The following is a 22,414-nucleotide window of genomic DNA, read 5'->3' as shown; positions in this document are numbered from 1 at the left end:
AAACAGACTCTCTGGGTGACAGACATGGTTCTTAAAGATGCCACACAAAACCGTTTTTAATTTACCGTATTTTTTTTAATATGTTAGGTCCATTGTGTTTGTGTTATGTCATGAATGTGAAAATCAACTGCTACCTCCTCTGTCAGCTCTAGCCACTGAAGAAAAATAAGAGGAGAAATCAGGCCAATTTCAAAAGCTGGTCAGTCTGACGTGGTTTTGCCTGAGCTCATTACTATTCATGAGCTCGCCCAGTTGAGACCACGCCCACAGAATTCGTCTCGCTCAGTGACAGCTTTCGTATACAGCAAGGATTGCTGAACGTCAACGGGCTTGTGTGCTATCCACGAATAGAACTTCAACAATGCTCATTGAAGGAACTTATTTTCTGATAATCACTGGCGGACAATACAATAACCCGCTTATTATATGGCTACTTCAAAACGAGAAAAAAAACTTAACCCAATGGGTCTTTAAAAGTGATTTTGCAACGTTTTGTGGCTTACGCTGGCAAAATAAATAGTTCGCCACACAGATAGAACTTGACAGTTTCAGGTGTTGCGTGGCAACGTCTTACTAGCTGACTTTCAATTTCAATGAAATTCCATTGCAATAAACGCGAACAGACTTCTTGCGGAATGACGTGAATCAAAAGCACAAACCCCGTGGCCATTGACAGCGTTCATTATAAACTTTGCAACGGTAATTATATAGATTTAACAGACCTCTGAACATTGGGAAGGCCCATTCATGTGAATGGAACTTTCTGCAGCACTCTGAAGAGCATTGTAATAAGCTATAACATGCTGTAATTATCATTTCAAAAGGCAAAACTACCAGGCTCAAACCATCTTTGCTTCTGTAACGCCATTTAGGCCGCGTGTCCACCAAAGCGTTTTTAGCCGGCTGAAAACGCTAGGCGCTCTGCTGAAAACGTCTCGCTGTGGGCGCTTGAGAGCGTTTTTGCAGTGCAGCGTTTTTTTCAGTTGAGACTCTTTGCTTGTTATGATACGGAATATCCGCTGAAGTGTTACTAGTATCTCATTTCACAGATAGTTTGTTTCTGTATTGATTATATATAAAATGCTGATACAATGTAAAGTATTTGCTCTGGCTCTTGTTTCAAATTATTTTATTCTGTTATTATACTGCTTGTTATCATCTGTTGACATTGTACAGTACAAGCAGAATGTTGCGGTTGGTCGGTGTTGTATTTGTCCAGCCCCTCCTCCACTCTGAGTAAAAAACGCAACGCTCATCACTGTCACTTTTCACCCAGCCAATCAAAGTTGAACATTCTTCAACTCTAGGCGACCAGTAAAAAACGCTGAACGCTCAGTACTTGAGCGTGAAATACTCGCTCAGCGCCTCGTTACGCTCTAAAAACGCGGCGCTCCCATTGAAAAGAATTGAATACGCCAGCCAGCAGTGTGAAAAAACGCTTTGGTGGACACACGGCCGGCCATAGACACATCCATGGCCGCTTCAATCTCCTTTTCAGATTCAGGGTCATATATATATATATGGCAATATACCCGAAGAAGCGATTTCTGCAGCGATTCCAGACGATAGTAAAACAAAGTTCCTCTACTTCTTGCACTGGGTAAAAGATGTTGATAGCCAGGCTCTCATCGGCGAGCTGTTAGCCAATCAGAGTCAAGCAGCTTAGCTCGTTGAATACGAATGAGAACTGGCGCAAATTGAGCTGAGTCTTCCTGCAGGCTTTCTATACCACGCTAGAATGGCTTGAAACAAGGTAACCAAGGCATTTTTTCCATGAAAAATGTTACGGAGTCCATGTTAGAACTTCAGACATTACCACAAAAGAAATGAAATAAGTGTGGCAGGGCACCTTTAAGAATAAGGAATGGTCAGAAAAAAAGACATTTGCCCTGAGTGCAACAAGTATACCATTCATCTCACTCCAAAAATCATTATTTCTTAATAAGGGGGAAAAGTCAGTAAGAAACCTTACTTTTGCCCTTTTTGGGGCAGATATGCTTCAACAAATGACTACATAAAACATTGCAATCTGCTGTCTTCCAGCAAAAAAACATTTTCTTGGTTAGTGTGCCAAGAGTCCGGCTCGTGCTTCCACCAAGCCAAGACATTTGGTGGGAAAAGTTCCCCTCTCCCGCCCTCTCCAAAGCATAAATAAATCAACTATGAGCTAATGGGGAAGCATGAGGTAGCCAGTCAGGGAGAAGCTACAAGGGCTGACATTTGAAAAATGGCCTTTGCAGCTGAGAGCAGAGCAGACTGCTCAGGAAATGTGTCAACATGTGACGCGCTCACTGGATATGATAGATGTGACAATGACGTTCAAACAGCCACACAGAGGTTTGTAATAGACACATCTAAGCTAAAACTGAACACAAAACGCCATGCTTGATGCATGCATGATGAAACCATGTAGGCTAACACAAACAAGAGAGGGAAAAAATATCTCTAGTGTATAAGTGAGTTCACACAAAAGGATCTGGGGAGAGTTAATAGCTGTTGATAGCCGACAGCTGGAGTGGTCACATGTTCTGTGACTGGGAAAATCGCAGAACTCTTTGGGTACATTCCAATCGCCTGAAAGGGTGTCGCGAAGTGGACTTCACAAGGTATTTGGAAAATTTCATTGGAATTACAAACCATAGGGAGTGTGTATGCTCAGTCCAGTAGGCACTGCAAACAATATACACTGCGTGCAGAATTATAAAGGCATGTTGATTTTCTGATTATATTTAGTTTCCAGGCACATTTTACCAATTCCAAACTACATTCATCTTAATAACTTCTATTAATTTTGTATTTAATCATTTTTAAGTGATATATAATTGTTCATAAAGGCTGGAAATGAAAAACAACTTATATTCAGGTGTGCAGAATTATTAGGCACGTTTACTTTTACAGATAAAATGACCCAAATAAGAGATTTAACTCAGACTGAAAAGTCAATAATTAATGATTAAATGCCCATGAGAAGGATACAATACTAATGCAATACTAGAAATTGCAGTTAAGGGATGACCATTGGACAGTGAAATGCTCATTGGGTCAGCAGGGTCAGAAAAAAACAGGTGGCGAAGAAAAGACATGTTAACTGCAAAATAATTAAGAATTAAGGTGAAGAATTAAGTGTGAAACCATCAGGGACCCTTTAGTCTCCAGCGCCACCATTTTCCAGAACTGCAACCTACCTGGAGTCTGCAGAAGTGCAAGGTGTCAGCATCTCACAGACTTAAGTTAGGTAAAGAATCCTAAAAAATGACCCCCACTTAATAAGAATCACAAGCTGAAGTGTTGTAAAATAAGGTGTTTTTCATTTCCAGCCTTCATGAACAATTATATTAGCCTGACAAGCCAGACCCACATCAAGATGTTGGGTCTGGAAACTCACCATTGACAGGGCTCAATCCGAGGGGCGAGATAAACGGTTGTCTTTCAAATTCCCTCTGCATGCAATTGGATAGCGCCATGAGCGCCACAACCAACCAGAGCAAAGAAGAAGGTGAAGCCGAGCTAACGTTAGTTGACAGACTTTCGCCGTATCCGGTTGGCAAAACTTCAAACATATCTTCTTTTCTTAAGAATGACTTCAGTGCCGTTCTTTGTTCTTATCTCAAAGAAAAGCTTAACTCCAAGTCTTCCAGAGTCGCGGCCAAAGCCGTTTCGAAAGGCCGCTGTTCGCCAGCTTCTTTGTTTACGAGTAGCACGCAGAACCTCCGCAACTCTGCCTTGACGTGCCGTCATTATGTTAAGCCCGCCCACCGACTCTACACACGCTGTGATTGGCCTGACCAGAGTTTGGTTTTTCCAGCTCTCAGGTCTACCGAGAGTTGCTAGACTACACTCACGGCAAAATAAATGTTCTGCTGCTAGGGTGCGTCTAGATTTATAGGCTACAATTATATATCACTTATAATTTATTAAATATAAAATTCACGAGTTCACACTTACATCAAATTAAATAGAGTAAAGATTATGCATATTTTTGCTGTCCGGGGGAGGGCTCCGGGCTTGGAATTTTGACCCGAACCCAGAGTATCCCCTCTGTGATAGAGATAGTCTAGAACTAGACTGCATTGTATTATGGATTGTGTTGACATCTAATAAGAGTTTATTAATTCAAAGTGAGGAGATGGGGTGGTGGAGGGATGCTAAAAAACTGTCAACGAAAAGAAGGTAAATCTGCAGTATATATACACAACTCATATCGTTGATTAAATGTATTAACTTAATGTGCTCCACTCGTGTTTAATTAGGTTTAATTATCTAAATGTGCTCCTCCTGAAATGTGTTAATAAAACATCACTTAATAGTAGTTAAGATGAATGTGGATTGGAACTGGTAAAATGTGCCTGGAAAAAAAAATATGATCAGAAAATCAACGTGCCTAATAATTCTGCACGCAGTGTAGGAGTCAAGTATACATTGAATGTCACTGTGCCATACACATTATAAATTAACAAAATCACATGTACTGTCATATAAATTTTCATATAAACATTTATCATTAAACGTAGGGGTTGAGTATGACCAATTGTATTGGATTTACCATTACTTCCAATATGTAATTATACATAGAAAAAAATTATATTTATAAATAAAACATGTATATTGTATGTATACATTTTATTTATATGTATGAGTGTGTATATTATAAACAGGGCTTGACATTAATACCCGCCAACCCGCCAAATGCGAGTGCAGTCACTCCTACTAGCCACTTTGGTGGGTTGAATTTTATTTAATATACATTTTTAATTGTAGTCTTTTAAAAATGCATCTGAAATAATAAATCAAAAGCAATGTAGTGTTGTCAAAAATATAGATTTTAAGATTAGGTACTGAAATATCTCAAACGCTTCCATTTCCTCAGAATAGATACGCGATACCAGCTGCGCGTTCTTGCCCTCTCATCTCTCCGACAGCGAGTTGACACACAGACCCACTGAATTTCACCATGGGATTTGGCATAATTGTACTCTTTCCCGCAGATTTTGTGCTCACACCCAAAGTGTTTTGGAAAACCACTATTCACAGTGGCTGGTGAGCAAAAAAGTTAATGTCAAGCCCTATACTATACTATACTATACTATACTATACTATACTATACTATACTATACTATACTATACTATACTATACTATACTATACTATACTATACTATACTATACTATACTATACTATACTATACTATACTATACTATACATATATATATATATATATATATACATATATATTATATATAAAAAATCACATCAAATAATAAAAAACAAATATACAAACTTCATAAAAGATACTACTGAGTGAGCACCCTCACATGTGTGTAAGCCGCACTGGGAAGGAGATCAGCCGGTTAGTGTTTGACCTCCACACTGAGCATATGACCCTTGCATTTATTTCCCAGTCACAGTCCAGCTCCATTTCCTGGCCAAAAAATACTTCTAGGTTTATGGACACAAGTGAAGGAGACAGTCTGTCCATGTACACACACACACCCTGTGAGTGAATTTCATCATTTGTTATGCTTATCTGTCAGAGATAATGAGTCAGTCTTTCTGATATATTAGACAATAACCCTGTTCTCACCTGGCCTAAGGGTGAGACATTGCATTTCTCACAGCTGTTACATACAGTGATTCATGATATACTCGTCAGATCTGAAATCGTTCTCTTATTAGAGGTGCAGGACACATACACCATGCCATGAGTAAAAGTTTAGGTAAGCCAATCTTTATCTGGGAAACCAGCTACTGAAATATCCTAAAAACTCTAATAGCCAATGCCAGACTATAAACAATCCGCCTCCTGGCTTCTTTTTTTATCTCGTTGTCGGTCTTGTCTCCCAGCAGCAATTGGAGAGTAAAACAAGCAAAACTGTATGTAATACTAGCAATGATCAACAAGAACAGAGAAAGATGAGCACCTCTGTAGCGGTGCAGCCATGCCTTGACGTGCCGTGAGAGGGGCAGCAACATCTAAAGCGGAGAAATTTCTTTTTATGAGCTTAACTGCCCTGTAATCTACCTCTCTCAGCGGGACTTGGCCCATGCAGTGAGTCAGCCTTTTACAGTCTTTAAGTGCTACCTGTGTAGAAAGAACCACCTCCCTTAAGGCCCTGTTACACATCAAGCGATATCGAAGAATGGATGGGCGTGATGTCATTTTAAACTAATTCTGGCTAAAACAAAGTTAGTTTGTACTTAGTTTCAATGGTTTGAAACAGCTTGCTTCTTTTGTATACATTTAAAGATGGCCTCAATTTCTCCACTTTGTTTTGAAACCTTTCCCTTCCTGCTGTGGGACAGCCCTAGTGCCCCGAGCTGTGAAGCAGTGTGGCATATTTCATGTTTATGAAGTAGAGATTGTTTCTAAAGTAGGTGTAAGTGAGAGACACAGGTTTTTACTTGCAGCTCGATCACGGGTAATTATATCTTTCAAAAGCCTATAGCAAATTGTCAAATATTCAGGAGCAACATATCTTGACAGGTACATTCGTAATAGTATTGGAAGATCACAGTGGTATTTGTGGTTCAAATGGGTACAAAATGTAGACATAAATCAATATAGTTAAACATCAGTAGAGATTAATGAACATAGGTAATGGGTCTGTACGTCACAAACTTCTGATCACATGCCAATGGTGTAACTAAATAAAGCAATTAAATATCAGACATTGAGCGGTCTTGCTTTATACTACTTACATGCCTTCTAAGTTGACATCCAAATTGAAAAGAAACCTCGAACAGCGTTCCTCACAAAACTTGCAACTGATTTCAATAGAATTAGGATGTTAATAAGCAAATGGTATACAATATTCTGCTTACCATGAAAATAGACTGATTCCATTGTTTATTTGAATCAACATTGTCACTATTATTAACCGAATTAGAATTAGTTTTAATTACCTTGCTTCGTTCATCATCTTCGGCAGATTTTACACCCCATGCCACAATGCATTATGAGATTGGCTAAATGTCAGAAGCTCACCTGTGAAATGCTGCCAATGCATGCAGCTTACTGGCCCTGCATCCAAATATTCCTACTTCCGTACTATATAATAATAGTTAGACATAACAGTATGTCTAAATTCATTGTATTCATAAAAGAGTAGAAAAAAAGTACTTATAGGGGTGGGCGATAGTCACGATTAACCGGTAGAAATTTGTCAACCAGTAGAGATTTTGGACTATCGTGTCTTTAGCGGTTGCGCTGACTTTGCTGTGCTGCGCGGTCACTAGGGTTGGGTACCGTTCACATTTTAACCGAACAAAATTCTGTACCGGTACCCAACGGTACATTTTTTCGATACTTTTGGGATGTTTACATAAATAACTGTAAAGAACCTGTAAGTCATTTATAAAAGTGTTGTATGCGTTCTCAGGTACCGACATTTGGTACCGATTGATTTAATGTTAATCGGTACTCTGTAGTACCGACGTAATTTGGTCGGTGCCCTTAAAAGTACTGAGTTCGGTACCTAACCCTAGCGGTCACAAAAGCTTATCGTTTGCATGCAGCGACGAGAATACTTTTTGTGTGCAAAAACAAACAAAAATAATGACTTTATTCAACAATTTCATTCTGGCCTGTGCCAGTCTCCTACGCGGTTTACGTTGTAAATACAGTGGAGCTCCCGTGCATGCGTCGTGGTGCTTACCTGAACATCGCTACCGTAGATCTCAAGAGCGCTGCACTATTTACAACAGAAACTGTGTAGCAGACTGGCAGAGGCTAGACAGAAATTGTTGAATTAAGTCGTTATTTTTGTTTGTTTTTGCGCACAAAAAGTATTCTCATCACTTTATAAAATGAAGTTTGAAGTCACATGGACTATTTTAACAATGTTTTTAATACCTTTCTGGACCATGAAAGTGTTCATTAAATAGCTGTCCATGGAGGGGCCTGAGAGCTCTGGGATTTCATCAAAAATATCTTCATTTGTGTTCTGAAGATGAACGAAAGTCTTCCGGGTTTGGAATGACATGAGGGTGAGTAATTAATGACAGAATAAAAATTTTTGGGTGAACTATCCCTATCCCCAATCAAACAACAAAAAAATTGAAAATCTCTCACTGCTCTTCACAAAATCACCTTTGTAACTTTAACCCTCTGGGGTTCTTCGGGTCAAAAATGACCCGAAGCATTTTATAATTTTTTTTGTAAAAATCGTAGCTTCATCAGAATGGTCCGAAACTTGGTGACTTTATTGGTACTTGAACACCCATGAACACAAAATAGTCACACTCAGGACCTTCGGGTCAAAAATGACCCCCCTAGGAAATTAATGGGAAATTGGCAAAAATAAGAAAATACAGAGTTTTTTTGTGCATACAATCTACAAATCAGCCAGGATGCTGAAAAAAAGGACTCAACAGTGAATGGGTGAATCTCCAAAACATCAAGAGTGCAAATCAGTCAAAAAAACTCACACACACACACAAACACAATGAGCTTTTGGAATGGCACGCGTTCATTTGTGTGTGTGTGTGTGTGTGTGTGTGTGTGTGTGTGTGTGTGTGTGTGTGTGTGTGTGTGTGTGTGTGTGTGTGTGTGTGTGTGTGTGTGTGTGTGTGTGTGTGTGTGTGTGTGAGTTCTTTTGTTTGTTTTGCACTCTTGATGTTTTGTGACAGTGACAGAAGGATAGGTCACGTGACAGTGAAAACATGGCAGATATAGTACATCCGAATTTCATTTATGTTACCCATTTTCATACTATATAGAACACTTTTTTAATGGTCACAAAGTACCTACCTACTAGACAGTATGCGCTTTTGGATGTTTTGGAACAGAGTGCATGTATGTCGTACCTTCAAGACAGAGCCGGGCAGTCTGGGTGAAATCTTTCCTCGTTTTGGGCTGGATCTTCTGGTATCTGGCCTCTTGAAACTGCTTCACCCTCTGCTCCAATGCATCTCTTATCAGAGAGCCCACTTCCTGTGAATACAAACTATTAAGAGTTTGTGTCCATATTTGCAATCTTGAAAACAAAGACAAACCTCCCAAGGTGACATTCGTCTTAAAACTTTTATATGGAGCTCAAATTTAACTAGAAGTGCTGCATGTAGCGTTAAACCTGGGAGGGAAAATCATTCAAAGCCTTTCGGCTGTTTGGGCCAATGAAAATATATATCTTATAAAAGGCAGGAGGAGGATGGGGGGATCCCCAAGAGTAGATCCAAATTCCAGATTTCTGCAGTATCAGCCAATTGAAGTGTAAGAGGACATAAACAAACAAACAGAAACACACCCTAATTCCCGTACCTTTCTGTGCTCTGGAGAGAACCAGCTGGCATCGTCTTGGCCGCCTAAGGGCAGTATGTGAAGATCCACCAGCACAGCGAAATTCCCACACTTTGAGAGAGAAAGAGAAAAAGATGGATACAAATACAACAAAAAGAAGTTATCACTGAGCTGATTAAATGACACCTTCAAATCCATAGCTGAAGGCAAGTCACACCATCCTCTTCCTGTTGTCTTTGTGCATCTGCTTCCCCCTCTCTGCCCACCAGTTTTACAAGCTTTGTAAACGCACCTCATTAGCATCATGTCAGTAACCAGATACACTTGATCTCAGAGACGATGGTGTTAAAACCAAAGACGTATGGAGGACTGACACAGCAAAGGATTTGCAGGCTTGGCTAAAGGATGACCTCGCTAACCTGTTCGTTTATGGAAATGTGACGAGAAGAGGGCCAGATTCAGGGAGGCTGCAGAACTTCATCCGAAGAGTGGAATTCTTGGAGCGCTGCGTCAGCACGTCAGGGACAATAAGTCACGGCGAAGTAGGAGAGCCAGAGCCGTCGCGGCCGTTTAAGCACTTGTTACATCTCCACTCCACACTGGCCTGATTATGTTTTACACATGAGCGCAAGAGCGAGCCTGTCACTGTGCTCCGGTCCACTCAAATGGACCACCCGCAAGAGGATGGAGAGGAGCCGGCGCTGAAGCATGTCAACACCTGAGCTCAAAGCTAGATGTGGCCACATTGATGCCGCGGGGACGCAAGCTTGATAGACTGTGGGGGGAACGAGCTGATGACATCAGAGGGGAGCAGACAGGAAGAAATTCCCCTTTTCAAGACACAGTCCAGGACACATTCTAGAGCACTTCCAGAGTGCCTGATAAAATCCTGATAGAACACGAATGAGCGAGTGTGTTTTAGTGGGCTCTGGAGAGGAGCTAAAGTGGCTCAGGCCAGGCGGTAATGCTCTGGGTCCGTGTTTCTCCGAGGCCAGCTGGGAAAGGATGACGTGAGAAAGCGAATTAGAAGGGTGTGTTGGGTAAAGCCCATTGTTCAGCACCGCTCTCTGGCTACACTCGTTTTCTCTCTCTCTTTACATCTCTGTCTCTTTCTCACTCGTCACATAAGCAATGATTTATGCCTCCCCATACCGGAGGAATCTACAGCGACTGAGTAAATAAAGCGTCTCCAGCATTCTCGTTTGGCTTCTAACCTCCGAATTCATCTCCAGTCAAGCAGGATTACGGCACATTATTAGCACACAGACAAGCCAAATCGTGGTGCCAAATAGCTTTGTTTTTGACATGAAAGCATATTTTCCTCTAATTGCTGCTTTGTTTACATTAGGGTTAGTTTGATGGCGGCTGTGTTGAACTTGAAGGACAGGCTGCCCCCTTGTGTCAGAATATGGAAGTGTGTATTTTTAAAGATAAGCGGCTATATTTAGGTGGTGACATATGAGACAACTCTGTTAGGATCTGTGTCAAGGTTGTTTTCATTTCAATGAGATCCTTACAGATACATTCATTCCAATATCCGTGATAAATCTTATCCGATGCGATGTTTGAAGCCAAGAAAGAGTTAATCCTTTGTGGGCAAGCGGAGACAAGAGCTAAAAGAAGAAACAGAGGCATCCTTATGTATGTGTGTATGTGGAGGACAGCAGATCTTTTAGAAAACACTGGGCGGCTTTCTCCTCACGTCTTTGTGCTGTGCCCATTCTGCAACTGACCAGTGGTTTCGGCTGACTGCCTTTCACAATTACCGTGGCGTGGGAAAGCATCGGAGGGGATGGACAGGAACTGTCAATCAGGCAGTGAAAAGGACCTTGGCTTCGATGATCCCATAATATGTCTTTTTACACTGCATCTGGAAACGCCACACTAATCGCATGCTGTTCTGTTTTTCTCCACTTTCTTTTTGAAATCCGAAATATGCCATTACAGACGACTGTAGGAATGTTCCCAGTGTTTGAGAGGCATGCTCGCTTGGCTTTTCAAAGCCCTGTGTGACTATGGCACAGAGAGAAACAGTAAAATGGATTTGCCTAATATGGGGGTCTTTCTTTAAATGTGCAGTTGAGTCAATTTGACATACAGTGATTGGAAAAAATTATGAGGTTCGTTCGGGAAAGGATTAGTGCCATTGGTATTAATGAGATAGTTCTCCCAAAACTCAAAATCATGTCATAATTGTTGTTTTAAATCTGCATGCATTGCATCCTTCTATGGAGCACCAAACGATATATTTTGCTCCTAATTGACTTTCACTGCATGGGAAAAAAACAGTTGAAAGAAACAGATGTAAATGATGACAGGATTTTCATTTATGGATGAACTATCCCTTTAGAGGGGGCAGTGGGAAGACACCCGTTTGATTGAATGGAAGCTATCTGGAGTCAGATAGACACAATTGGGAGTTTTGACACATTTTGCATGAATAAAAGCAAGTTAAACTGTTGCATTACCAAGCTACAATAAAAGAAATCTACAGATTTGGATTCATATTTGTTTTGTGAGAAATCTAAAAATAGTTATAAGGCAAAACTTCACAATAATAATAATAAATAAATAAATAAATAATGATAATTTGTTACATTTATATAGCGCTTTTCTGAGTACTCAAAGCGCTTTTACGTATAGAAGGGGGGAATCTCCTCAACCACCACCTATGTGCAGCATTCACCTGGATGATGCGACGGCAGCCATATTGTACCAGAACGCCCACCACACACCAGTTGATTGGTGGAGAGGAGACAATCAGTATATGGGGATGATTAGGATGGACCATGATGGACAGAGGCCAATGGGCAAATTTGGCCAGGCCTACTCTTTTTCCGAAGGACATCCTGGGATTTTTAATGACCACAGAGAGTCAGGACCTCGGTTTAACGTCTCATCCAATAACAACTACTACAGCCATCCAAAGTCTTTTATTATGCCAGTAAACAAGAAAATCCTTGGCTGTATTTGCAGAGAATAATATTAAAACATTTTGCAACAGTTACTTTTGCAACGGTTTTGTTGAATGTCTTTACAGAAAAGCCTTTCAGGGGAAAAAAAACCTGCCAGAAAACAGCTGAACTCGAGAGGTGATCTCTGACCTAAGCCGGTAGCCCGCTACACAACCTCTGTTAAACAATCCCTTGGCAGATACATGAAATTTCTCTAAAATGTAATCTAGGTTTGTTTGCAGAGTTTCTTTTGTTTGCTGAGTAACTTTTTTGTGTGCTGGTTTATTTTTTTATCCATGTGTGATTTATTAGTCTGCTTATGTTAAACACCTGCAATGGTTTTAACAAATCCTTCACTGCTGTGCAATGAAAGTCTTGACAGCTCTGTCACATTTTAGAGAAAGAATGATACTGTCTTCGGGAAGTCCTTTGCAGATATGAATCATACAAGGTTTTTTTTTTAGCTTTCACTATATTATTGTATATAGGGCTTGAGGCAAAGACCAGCTTCTTTTCTTTTTCTACAACATCCTTTTGTTTGTTGATCCTTGTTGAATACACCGAGGCTTTCTGTAGGTCAATAACCTCCTGATTAAACTCGTTCTTACCTTTCACTCTTTATCAGATCAGCATGACCTGCCAAAAACACACAACAAAGGCCCTGAAACCAAACAAACAATAAAACAGAACAGTACCAAATCAGTCCCCTCCGTTCTGACCGAAGTCCATGGCTAAGCTGGGCTATTTTCTACTCCCAATCGCTAAGAAAACACATGAGGCAAACCCGGGTCGCTTTCGGCTTTTTGGACTCCTGGCTCTGCTCTGCATCACTTGCAGTTCCCAAGATGCTCCCTTGTTACCTTCTCTTATCAGTTTCACCCTCCCTAACTGAGATTTCTCCTGCCCTCACTCTCTGATTAGTGTCGGGCAGTCGGCCCAGAAGCGTTTGTGCAGCAGTAGCCTGTTCGCCACCACACATCCCTGCCCTTTTACCACTGCTATCGCTGCTGTGAGAACCAGACCCCCTTTCTCTGCACTTAGCTCCAGGGCTAACATTAACCAGCCACAGATGTTTATGCTGGGAGAGAGAAAGAGAGAATGAGAGACAGAGGGCAGCAGAAGCAGTCTCACTCAATAAAACTCCCCCCTCTGTCTAGCTTCGTCTTTGTCTTTGTAAGAGTGTCGCAGGTCGACGAACAGTCTCCGGAGCCTAAGGGAACTCTTTAGATCTATGGGTGTTGCCTGTTAAAAGTTGAAATCTTTGGTCTTGACTTGCTGATTTTGTATGCCGTGAGTCACCTGGCGTTCCTTCAAGAGGGTCAACATTAGCGTTGTCAGCAAGAGAGCATGAGGCACAAACAAGTTTAACTAGATTTTTGAAACTAGATTTTTGCATGCAAAACGCAGCGCACTGATGTGTGATCCGGGTGGCTGCTAGGGGTTGCTATGCGGTTGCTAGGTGTTCTGTGGTGGTTTCTTACTGGCTCAAGTAAACAAATTGCCCACCCCCAGCTCCTGAAGATATTTTGATCTATAGATATGGTTCAGGTCCCTCCTTCAATGAACGTCTATGGCATTTGACATAACAGCACACCTCTGTTCAACTAGACAAACGATTCAAGACGTCACTCAAATCCGCAGCATTTCAAATCTAATGTGGGAGGAGTTATTTGCCAACGTTTTTAAATATAGCAGGGCTCCAGACTGCGACTAAAATGGTCAAAAGGTGACTATATTATTTAAAATCTACAAGTCGAAAACAATCCTGTTAAAACATCATCAGCGTAACACACATTACACTAAAGTAGTACAATAAATATTAACAAAATAACAAAAGAAATGTAACACAAAACACAGTAATGGACATGACTGATAACAAAAATAAGAAAAAACTAAATCATTTATATAAACGCACATTTTCATGTCTTTTCACAATTTTCCACTGTAAATTATATGGTAATTCATAGTCTTTACTTGCAAACATACAGTTTGCAGTATATTTTAGGTAAATTACATATAATGCGATGTTAAACCATTTACTATTTTTGCTCACAGAATCATGATATATTTTCTGCAATCCTGTATTTTTATTATAGGTGCCAAAAGTCCCTAATCATTTTTTTAGTCTGGAGCCCCTGCTTAGGGTCAGCGGATTTGAAAACCTTAACACAAACCAACCACTAATAAATCAGTGCGATTATGACTAAGCTGGCCTTTATTTCTAGGAACTCTGAGGTCCTCTGTGAGTTAATCTCTGGATGTTAGCACACCTGAATGGAGTTCTGTTTTTTCATAAGCAAAGACACAACCCAGAAGCAAAATTCCAACAGCAAGAACAGGCAGGAATATCACCAGGCAAAGCTCTACAAACAATCAAACAATAACAGAAAGATCCCAAGAATTCTAGTAAAAAGGAAGTATCGGGAGAAACGAAAAAAAAAAACATTCCTCCGCTTAATTACACTGTGGGGGTTTTTTTATCATAAATGCCCTTAAACTACCAACATTAAGCTGGTGAATCGAAACACCTGCAGTAATGAAAAAACTGAAATATTTATTTTCTAAAAAGACATGATTAGAATCCTATTACATCCTCACATGACTGTTAAGCTGCATCCATCCCATTTTTCCCTCCGGGTTTCAGAAATGACAACATATTTCCTTGATTCGATGACAGTAACAGGACGCTTGGAGGTCCAAGTGTGTGGTCCGTATCTACCAGGGAAGTCGACCTAGCACATAAACCAGAGCCAAGACATCTGTCATACTACCCAGCACTTAATGTTCATACTCAAAAACAAAGAATCACGCTCCCATCATCTCCTGCACCAGATGGGTATAACAGCAGAGTGGTGTGGCAGGTCTTATGTAAATATTCAGTGTCTTCTGAGGCGTTGAGGATAAAGTCAGGGCCTCGACTTGAAGTATGAGTCAACTTACGTGGGAGTATCTCATCACCTACATGAACTGCACTGCACAGTGGAAACATGACATCCAACTTAATGCTGCTGTGTCAGGCTGGTCGGGATGTTCAAACAATCAATCTACGAATGGCTTATACGCCGAGAAGTCTGTGAAAATAGGGCACACATTACAGCGGTAATATGAAGGAATTTTCCATATTGATATTTCCCAGGTAATGTCCTACCAGAAAATTACCAGTACATTTTGTATTTATAGTTTTCTTAAAGACCCCCTGTGGTGAAAATGTTTAATGTTTAAATATATGTGGGGATTTTAATATGCTTTAAGATAAACCATGCAAGTCAACACCATTGCTGACTGAGTATTTTTTCAAAACACGGCCTCATGAAGCTTCGAAGCGTTATGAATCAGCGAGTCGAATGAGCAGTTTGGATCGCCAAATTTCAGCAGTTTGGCGGTTTGACACGCGATCCGAATCATGATTCGACTCACTGATTCATAACGCTTCGAAGCTTCATGAGGCCGTGTTTTGAAATCTTCATCACTATATAGGTCGTTATTTAGGGGGTTTTTTTAGGCACAAAAACTATTCTCGCCGATTCATAAAGTTATTTTAGAACCACTGTAGTGAGATGGACTTTGTAACGACGTCTTTAGTACCTTTTATGGGTCTTGAGAGTGTATCGTGCCATTGTGCCAATGGAGGCCTTTCAGAGCCATCAGATTTCAACTAAAATATCTTCATTTGTGTTCCGAAGACGAACGGAGGTCTTCAGGTGTCGAACGACATGAGGGTAAGAAATTAATGACAGAATTTTCATTTTTGGGTGAACTAACCCTTTAAAGATAATGCTGTAAACTACAAAGGGAGTCCTAATACTTGCTACTTGCACATTATTACTATAATATTAAAAGTTAACAACAGAGCCAAAAATATGAGCCATTCAGCTGATATTCATGTTTAGATATAGGATAATCAACAATCAAATAATACATTGTGTGCAAACATGTAAACTTCATATAAGGCAGTTTTTGCAATAACTCCTAAATCTAATTATAAAATTATGTTTTTTCTCCAATTCGTTGTTGAAATATCATCTTAGTGACTGTCATTTTCATGACAGATTTATCTAAACATAGCATTAAATAATCAAGACATCACTAACAGGTTAAGTAGAATTAATATATATATATATATATATATATATATATATATATATATATATATATATATATATATATATATATATATATATATATATATATATATATATATATATATATATATATATATATATATATATATATATATATATATATATAGGCATACACATAAAACACTTTTTCAATTAAATGATTGTTAGGCTGCATTAAATAGGTCAGCCGGAACCGGGAACACTTCCCATAACACCTGATGTACTCGTTACATCATCAGAAGAACGGCATCTACGCTAATGATAGTCTCTCTGTTTTATCCCGAGGTTTACTGCAGTCAGCCGGATCCGGGCCGTATCCAGATCAGATGGTGGACCTGCGCCCAGACATGACCAACGCAGGACCCTGAAGTGTCTGCAGAGACCGTGTCAATTAGACTCCCCTTAAATTGCATCGTCGACACGGCATCCTCAATAAACCCGTCTCCGGCGTGTTGCCTCTGATCCTTCGAATATTCCGATCTATAATGACCTCTGATCTGTAAAGTTTCCAGAATAATAATCATACGCTGTTTGTTAATTGGCCAGAGGAGAACTGGCACCCCGACTGAGCCTGGTTTCTCCCAAGGATTATTTTTCTCCATTAGGTCACCTGATGGGGTTTTCGTTTCCTTGCCACTGTTGCCTCTGGCTTGGCGTGCTCAGTTGGGGACACTGAAATTTTTCAACTAAATATAGAAATAAATCTAATTATTAAACTAAATTAACCATATAAACTAAATTACTGATCTAAAGCCCACACTGTCACTGTATGATAATTGAAATGAACTGATGATATTACCGTTTTCTCCAGAATGGCTAGACGGCTGAATAAAATTATGCTGCATTATTTTCCTGTTTAACACTGTAAAGCTGCTTTGAAACAATCTGCATTGTTAAAAGCACTATATAAATAAAGTTAACTTGACTATGCTGCGTAGTAGGGGAATCTCAAGAGAAGCCAGGTTACCCTGGTATATTTTTCTGTTGATATGAAAAAAGGGTACATTTAACAATATAGCGGGTAAATTATGTATATGATGTATATTACGATGTTATGATGAACTATATGCCTCTCTCAACTGACATTCTATGATGTTCAAAGCGTTTGTTAGGATGCTCACTGAGATGGTGAACAGGAACATGGTTTGTGTAACATTAGCAACACAGTATTAGCTGTTTGATAAAGTAATCAAGCCAAAGCCTAACAATTATAACTACCATTATGTGTCCGACATTGTAGATATAAAACACACCATTCTAATACATTGACTTGTACACAAGCCTGTATGAGTGAGGCAGGGCTCATTTGCATATTCATGGTTCTGCATATGCTAAATAAAGCAAAGGTGTAGTTGGAGTACATTTTTTGACCGGAAAAAACATTTAAATATGTCATTTTCGCGAACAAAGATGAGTTTTAAGGGATACAATTATTGACTACATGGGGACTTTAATGGGATAGTTCACCCAAGAATTACATTTTGTCGTCATTTACTCACCCTCATGCAGTTCCAAACCTGTATTAATTTTTTTGTTGTTTTTTTGGTTTCTCAATTTCGAGACAAAATATAGTTTTAATTTTTTTTGATAAACTATCCCTTTCAGCTGGGATAGAAAAGAATAAAAGTATTTTAATATCTTGACACAGGTCTTATGCTCCCCTACAAGAGTTTAGCTGAGAACTGGGCCAGCTGATGGTATTGTTTGCCTCCCCGTTTTAAATGTCTCCCTGTGGTCACAGTGTTGGGCATGACAGTTCCTTTCTCAGGGAGAGCAACATATATAACAGTATCATTATGTGCAGACTGGGAGGGTGAAGTTGGTGAGTGGTGCTCTCCCACAATGAAAAACAGAGAGACGGGAGAGATGATGAGTGAGAAAGACAGAAAGAGAGAAATATGCAGCCAAAGTCTGGCACTAAACACGGATGTGTGTGATCCACAGCAGCGTCCAGGAACTAGAGTTAAAGCCTTTACTATATGAAACATCAACAAAGAAAGAGATCCAGGGCTTTTATAGCACTTAATAGAAACATCTGACATGCATTAGCCCTGACATTCATTGACATTCATCTGGCCTGAGGATGAATAGACACTAGACAGGGCCGGTCCAGCATGATCTGTGCTGCCGAGAAACACAGCCTGAGGAGACATTCAGCTGGATAGATTATAAAAACATCAAACTAGGATGTAACGTAAAAGAAAGTGACTGGCGGTATAGAAAATACAGCGTAATGCTATGACAAAAATCAGATTTTTTTTTTTGCATGGTTTGTAATTAAATGCAAGCCGAACACATAATGAGCACACACAGAGAACATGGGAAAAGTGGGAGCTATGTTCTGTAAACTACATAATGAATACATTCAGACAGCTGCATGTTGATAGCACTCGTTTGCTGAGACGACTACCCCCTCTAGTGTTTAGAAAGTAAAGTACAGTTCGATTTTTTTTTTGGTTCCTCCACCAGATGTTCTGCTCACATTACTCCTCTACTGCATGATCTTCACTGGCTTCCCGTGGCATCACGTACTCACTTTAAGATATTAGGCTTTAAACGGTCTTGCACCTCCATATCTGTCTGATCGACTCTACTCCTACTGCCCTACCTGGTCCCTTAGATCAGGGGTTTTCAAACTGGGGTGCGGGGACCCCCAGGGGTCCTCCAGAAGGTTCAAAGGGGTCCCCAGAAAATTTCAGAGAATAAAAAGACAAAGCAAAAATGGATAAAGTCTACCGAATATTCTAACGGTTTCATTTCTAAATGTTTCTCTCCTTTCTTGCAGTATACACTCACCTAAAGGATTATTAGGAATACTGTGTTTGACCCCCTTTCGCCTTCAGAACTGCCTTAATTCTACGTGGCATTGATTCAACAAGGTGCTGAAAGCATTCTTTAGAAATGTTGGCCCGTATTGATAGGATAGCATCTTGCAGTTGATGGAGATTTGTGGGATGCACCTCCAGGACACGAAGCTCCCGTTTCACCACATCCCAAAGATGCTCTATTGGGTTGAGATCTGGTGACTGTGGGGGCCATTTTAGTACAGTGAACTCATTGTAATGTTCAAGAAACCAATTTGAAATGATTCGAGCTTTGTGATATGGTGCATTATCCTGCTGGAAGTAGCCATCAGAGGATGGGTACATGGTGGTCATAAAGGGGTGGACATGGTCAGAAACAATGCTCAGGTAGGCCGTGGCATTTAAACGATGCCCAAATGGCACTAAGGGGCCTAAAGTGTGCCAAGAAAACATCCCCCACACCATTACAACACCACCACCAGCCTGCACAGTGGTAACAAGGCATGATGGATCCATGTTCTCATTCTGTTTACGCCAAATTCTGACTCTACCATCTGAATGTCTCAACAGAAATCAAGACTCATCAGACCAGGCAACATTTTTCCAGTCTTCAACTGTCCAATTTTGGTGAGCTTGTGCAAATTGTAGCCTCTTTTTCCTATTTGTAGTGGAGATGAGTGGTACCCGGTGGGGTCTTCTGCTGTTGTAGCCCATCCGCCTCAAGGTTGTGCGTGTTGTGGCTTCACAAATGCTTTGCTGCATACCTCGGTTGTAACGAGTGGTTATTTCAGTCAAAGTTGCTCTTCTATCAGCTTGAATCAGTCGGCCCATTCTCCTCTGACCTCTAGCATCAACAAGGTTTTTTCCCCCACAGGACTGCCGCATACTGGATGTTTTTCCCTTTTCACACCATTCTTTGTAAACCCTAGAAATGGTTGTGCGTGAAAATCCCAGTAACTGAGCAGATTGTGAAATACTCAGACCGGCCCGTCTGGCACCAACAACCATGCCTAGGGCTGGGACGGTATGGATTTTTTCTTACCGCGGTTGAAAAGCAAGAAATTCCTGCGGTTCAGCGGTAAACCGCTTTAAACGGCTCCCGCTCGACTTTCGTGCACAGCCGCACACGCACACACCAGCGCAGGCAATTGAACATAATAAGGAATATGTTTATTTTACATTTATTTTTTCACGTTTAGGACAGGAGCAATTAGAACAGAAATGGAATGATATCTGAAAAAAAAAGTGCTGGCAAAACGAAATATAGACTAGGCTATGGTTTACATCCCAGCCTTCATATTTTTTGCTGAGAGAGCAGATCAGATCACGACTGAAAGATCTGAAGATGGAACAGCATAAACAAAGACAAACAAACACATTTTTATTTATCGGTATTGATCAGTAATATATATATTTATTTGTTCATGTTTATTTATTTACCATATTTTTACTTTCAGATTACAGTCGTCGTCATCAAACAATAAACTAACGACTTTCGCGCACACACCAGCACATATAATATAATATATTATTTATATTTTTATATTACATATTTTTACAAATTCAGGCTATTAATTTACATTTACAATTTACATCTTGTGTGTGCTTTTGTCTCAGTGGTTAATGAAGGCTCAAGGCTATTTAATTTAACAAAGCTGCTCACACTACCGTGATTGTATATTATGCTACTTTTATATATAATATAATATGAATATTATTTATATTTATTTTTTATATTTTATAACATTTACATATTTATATTAATTTACATATCTCGTGTGGTGTGCACTTTTGTCTCAGTGGTTCAAGGCTATTTAACGAAGACTATTGCTCACACTACCGTGATTGTATGTATGTATGTATGTATGTATGTATGTATATATATATATAATTATTATTTATGTTATTTATATTACATATTTATATTAATTTATATATAGGCCTATATGCCTATATCGTGTGCGCTTTTGTCTCAGTGGTGCTATTTAACGAAGGCTATTTAATTTAACAAAGTGTCGCTGCTCACACTTGTATATTACTTATTATTTATATTTATATTACATATTTTTACATATTTATATTAATTTATACATCTCGTGTGCGCTTTTGTCTCAGTGGTTCAAATATTTAACGAAGGCTATTTAATTTAGTGTCGCACACTACTGTGATTGTAAGCCTGCCAGACGGATATCTTTTTGTTAGCCTTTTAATGAAATTGGAATTTCAGAATCACATAGCCAACTTATATTTAATTGCCTACAATAGATTATTTATTGATTATATTGAATGAAATTTCGCATGCCCAGCTTAGGCTATTTGTAGTCAATCTTTCCCAAACAGAGTTGGAATAGAGTTAAAACTTACCAGTACTAAGGAGTGCTGAGGCAGGTCCAGCTCAGTTTGTTCTTTCTGAAGCCGTTGTTTTTTTGCCAGCTATGGGAGAAAGCGGTCACCAGCGTTTGACACAAACCCATGGCCCGGGCGGTGCGTTCTTTTTGCTTTCATGACTTCTATCTACCTACCCGCTATTGTCGGCTGCGCAACCATGTGAGAGAATTGTGTTAAGCATGTGCAATTAAAAACTGAGGTCCTGCTTATGCGCCTGTATTTTATGCTTTAGTAAAATGAAATTCAAATTATAGGCTACAAGACAATACACAGGTATTCTCGCATATGGGCCTAATAGTCAATACAAATGGAATGTTATAATGGAACATTGCGCTCCCCAACTCGCGAAAGGTCGGATTTGCTCCATCTTTTGATTAAGTTTTGTTTAGAAAATCTTGAATCCATATAAGACACACATCTCATTAGTAACAATCCATGTCATTAGAATCAATGAATCCATGGAATTAGACCCAACGTGCACACGTGCAGGCCAAAGTTTTGTTTTTGTTTTTTTGTGGTGATGGCGGTGCCGATCTCAGACCCGCGGTAGGCGTCACGTGACCGCGGTATTGCGGTAATGCGGTAACCGTCCCAGTCCTAACCATGCCACGCTCAAAATTGCTTAAATCACCTTTCTTTCCCATTCTGACATTCAGTCTGGAGTTCAAGAGATTGTATTGACCAGGACCACACCCCTAAATGCATTGAAGCAACTGCCATGTGATTGGTTGATTAGATAATTGCATTTATGAGAAATTGAACAGGTGTTCCAAATAATCATTTAGATGAGCGTACATTCCAGAATTGTATAAGTTTGCTTTGTATCTTTAGTGAGTTTTTCTCACCATAGTCCCCCTTTATCTCGCTCAATGGGGTTGTAAGGCAGTTTTCTTAACGCATTACGTAAGCTGCT

The 22,414-nt window shown here is 39.8% G+C and overlaps 1 protein-coding gene across 1 annotated transcript in view; it reads right to left on the bottom strand.

The window, feature by feature from the left end:
• Positions 1–22,414, bottom strand: part of slx4ip (SLX4 interacting protein) — a 74,180-nt gene that overhangs the window by 42,317 nt on the left and 9,449 nt on the right. The window contains exons 4-5 of the mRNA XM_079842109.1: positions 9,256–9,345; positions 8,802–8,928 (exon numbers count right to left, since the gene is read on the bottom strand). Of these exons, the coding sequence (XP_079698235.1) occupies positions 8,802–8,928; positions 9,256–9,345 (217 nt within the window). The remainder of the gene's footprint in view (positions 1–8,801; positions 8,929–9,255; positions 9,346–22,414) is intronic.

The sequence above is a fragment of the Gobio gobio genome (genome assembly GCF_949357685.1).
Source record: "Gobio gobio genome assembly, chromosome: 18".
In the NCBI taxonomy this organism is placed as follows: Eukaryota; Metazoa; Chordata; class Actinopteri; order Cypriniformes; family Gobionidae; genus Gobio; species Gobio gobio.
Note: the sequence above shows the minus strand (reverse complement) of the source record. Positions and strands in the feature narration are given on the sequence as shown.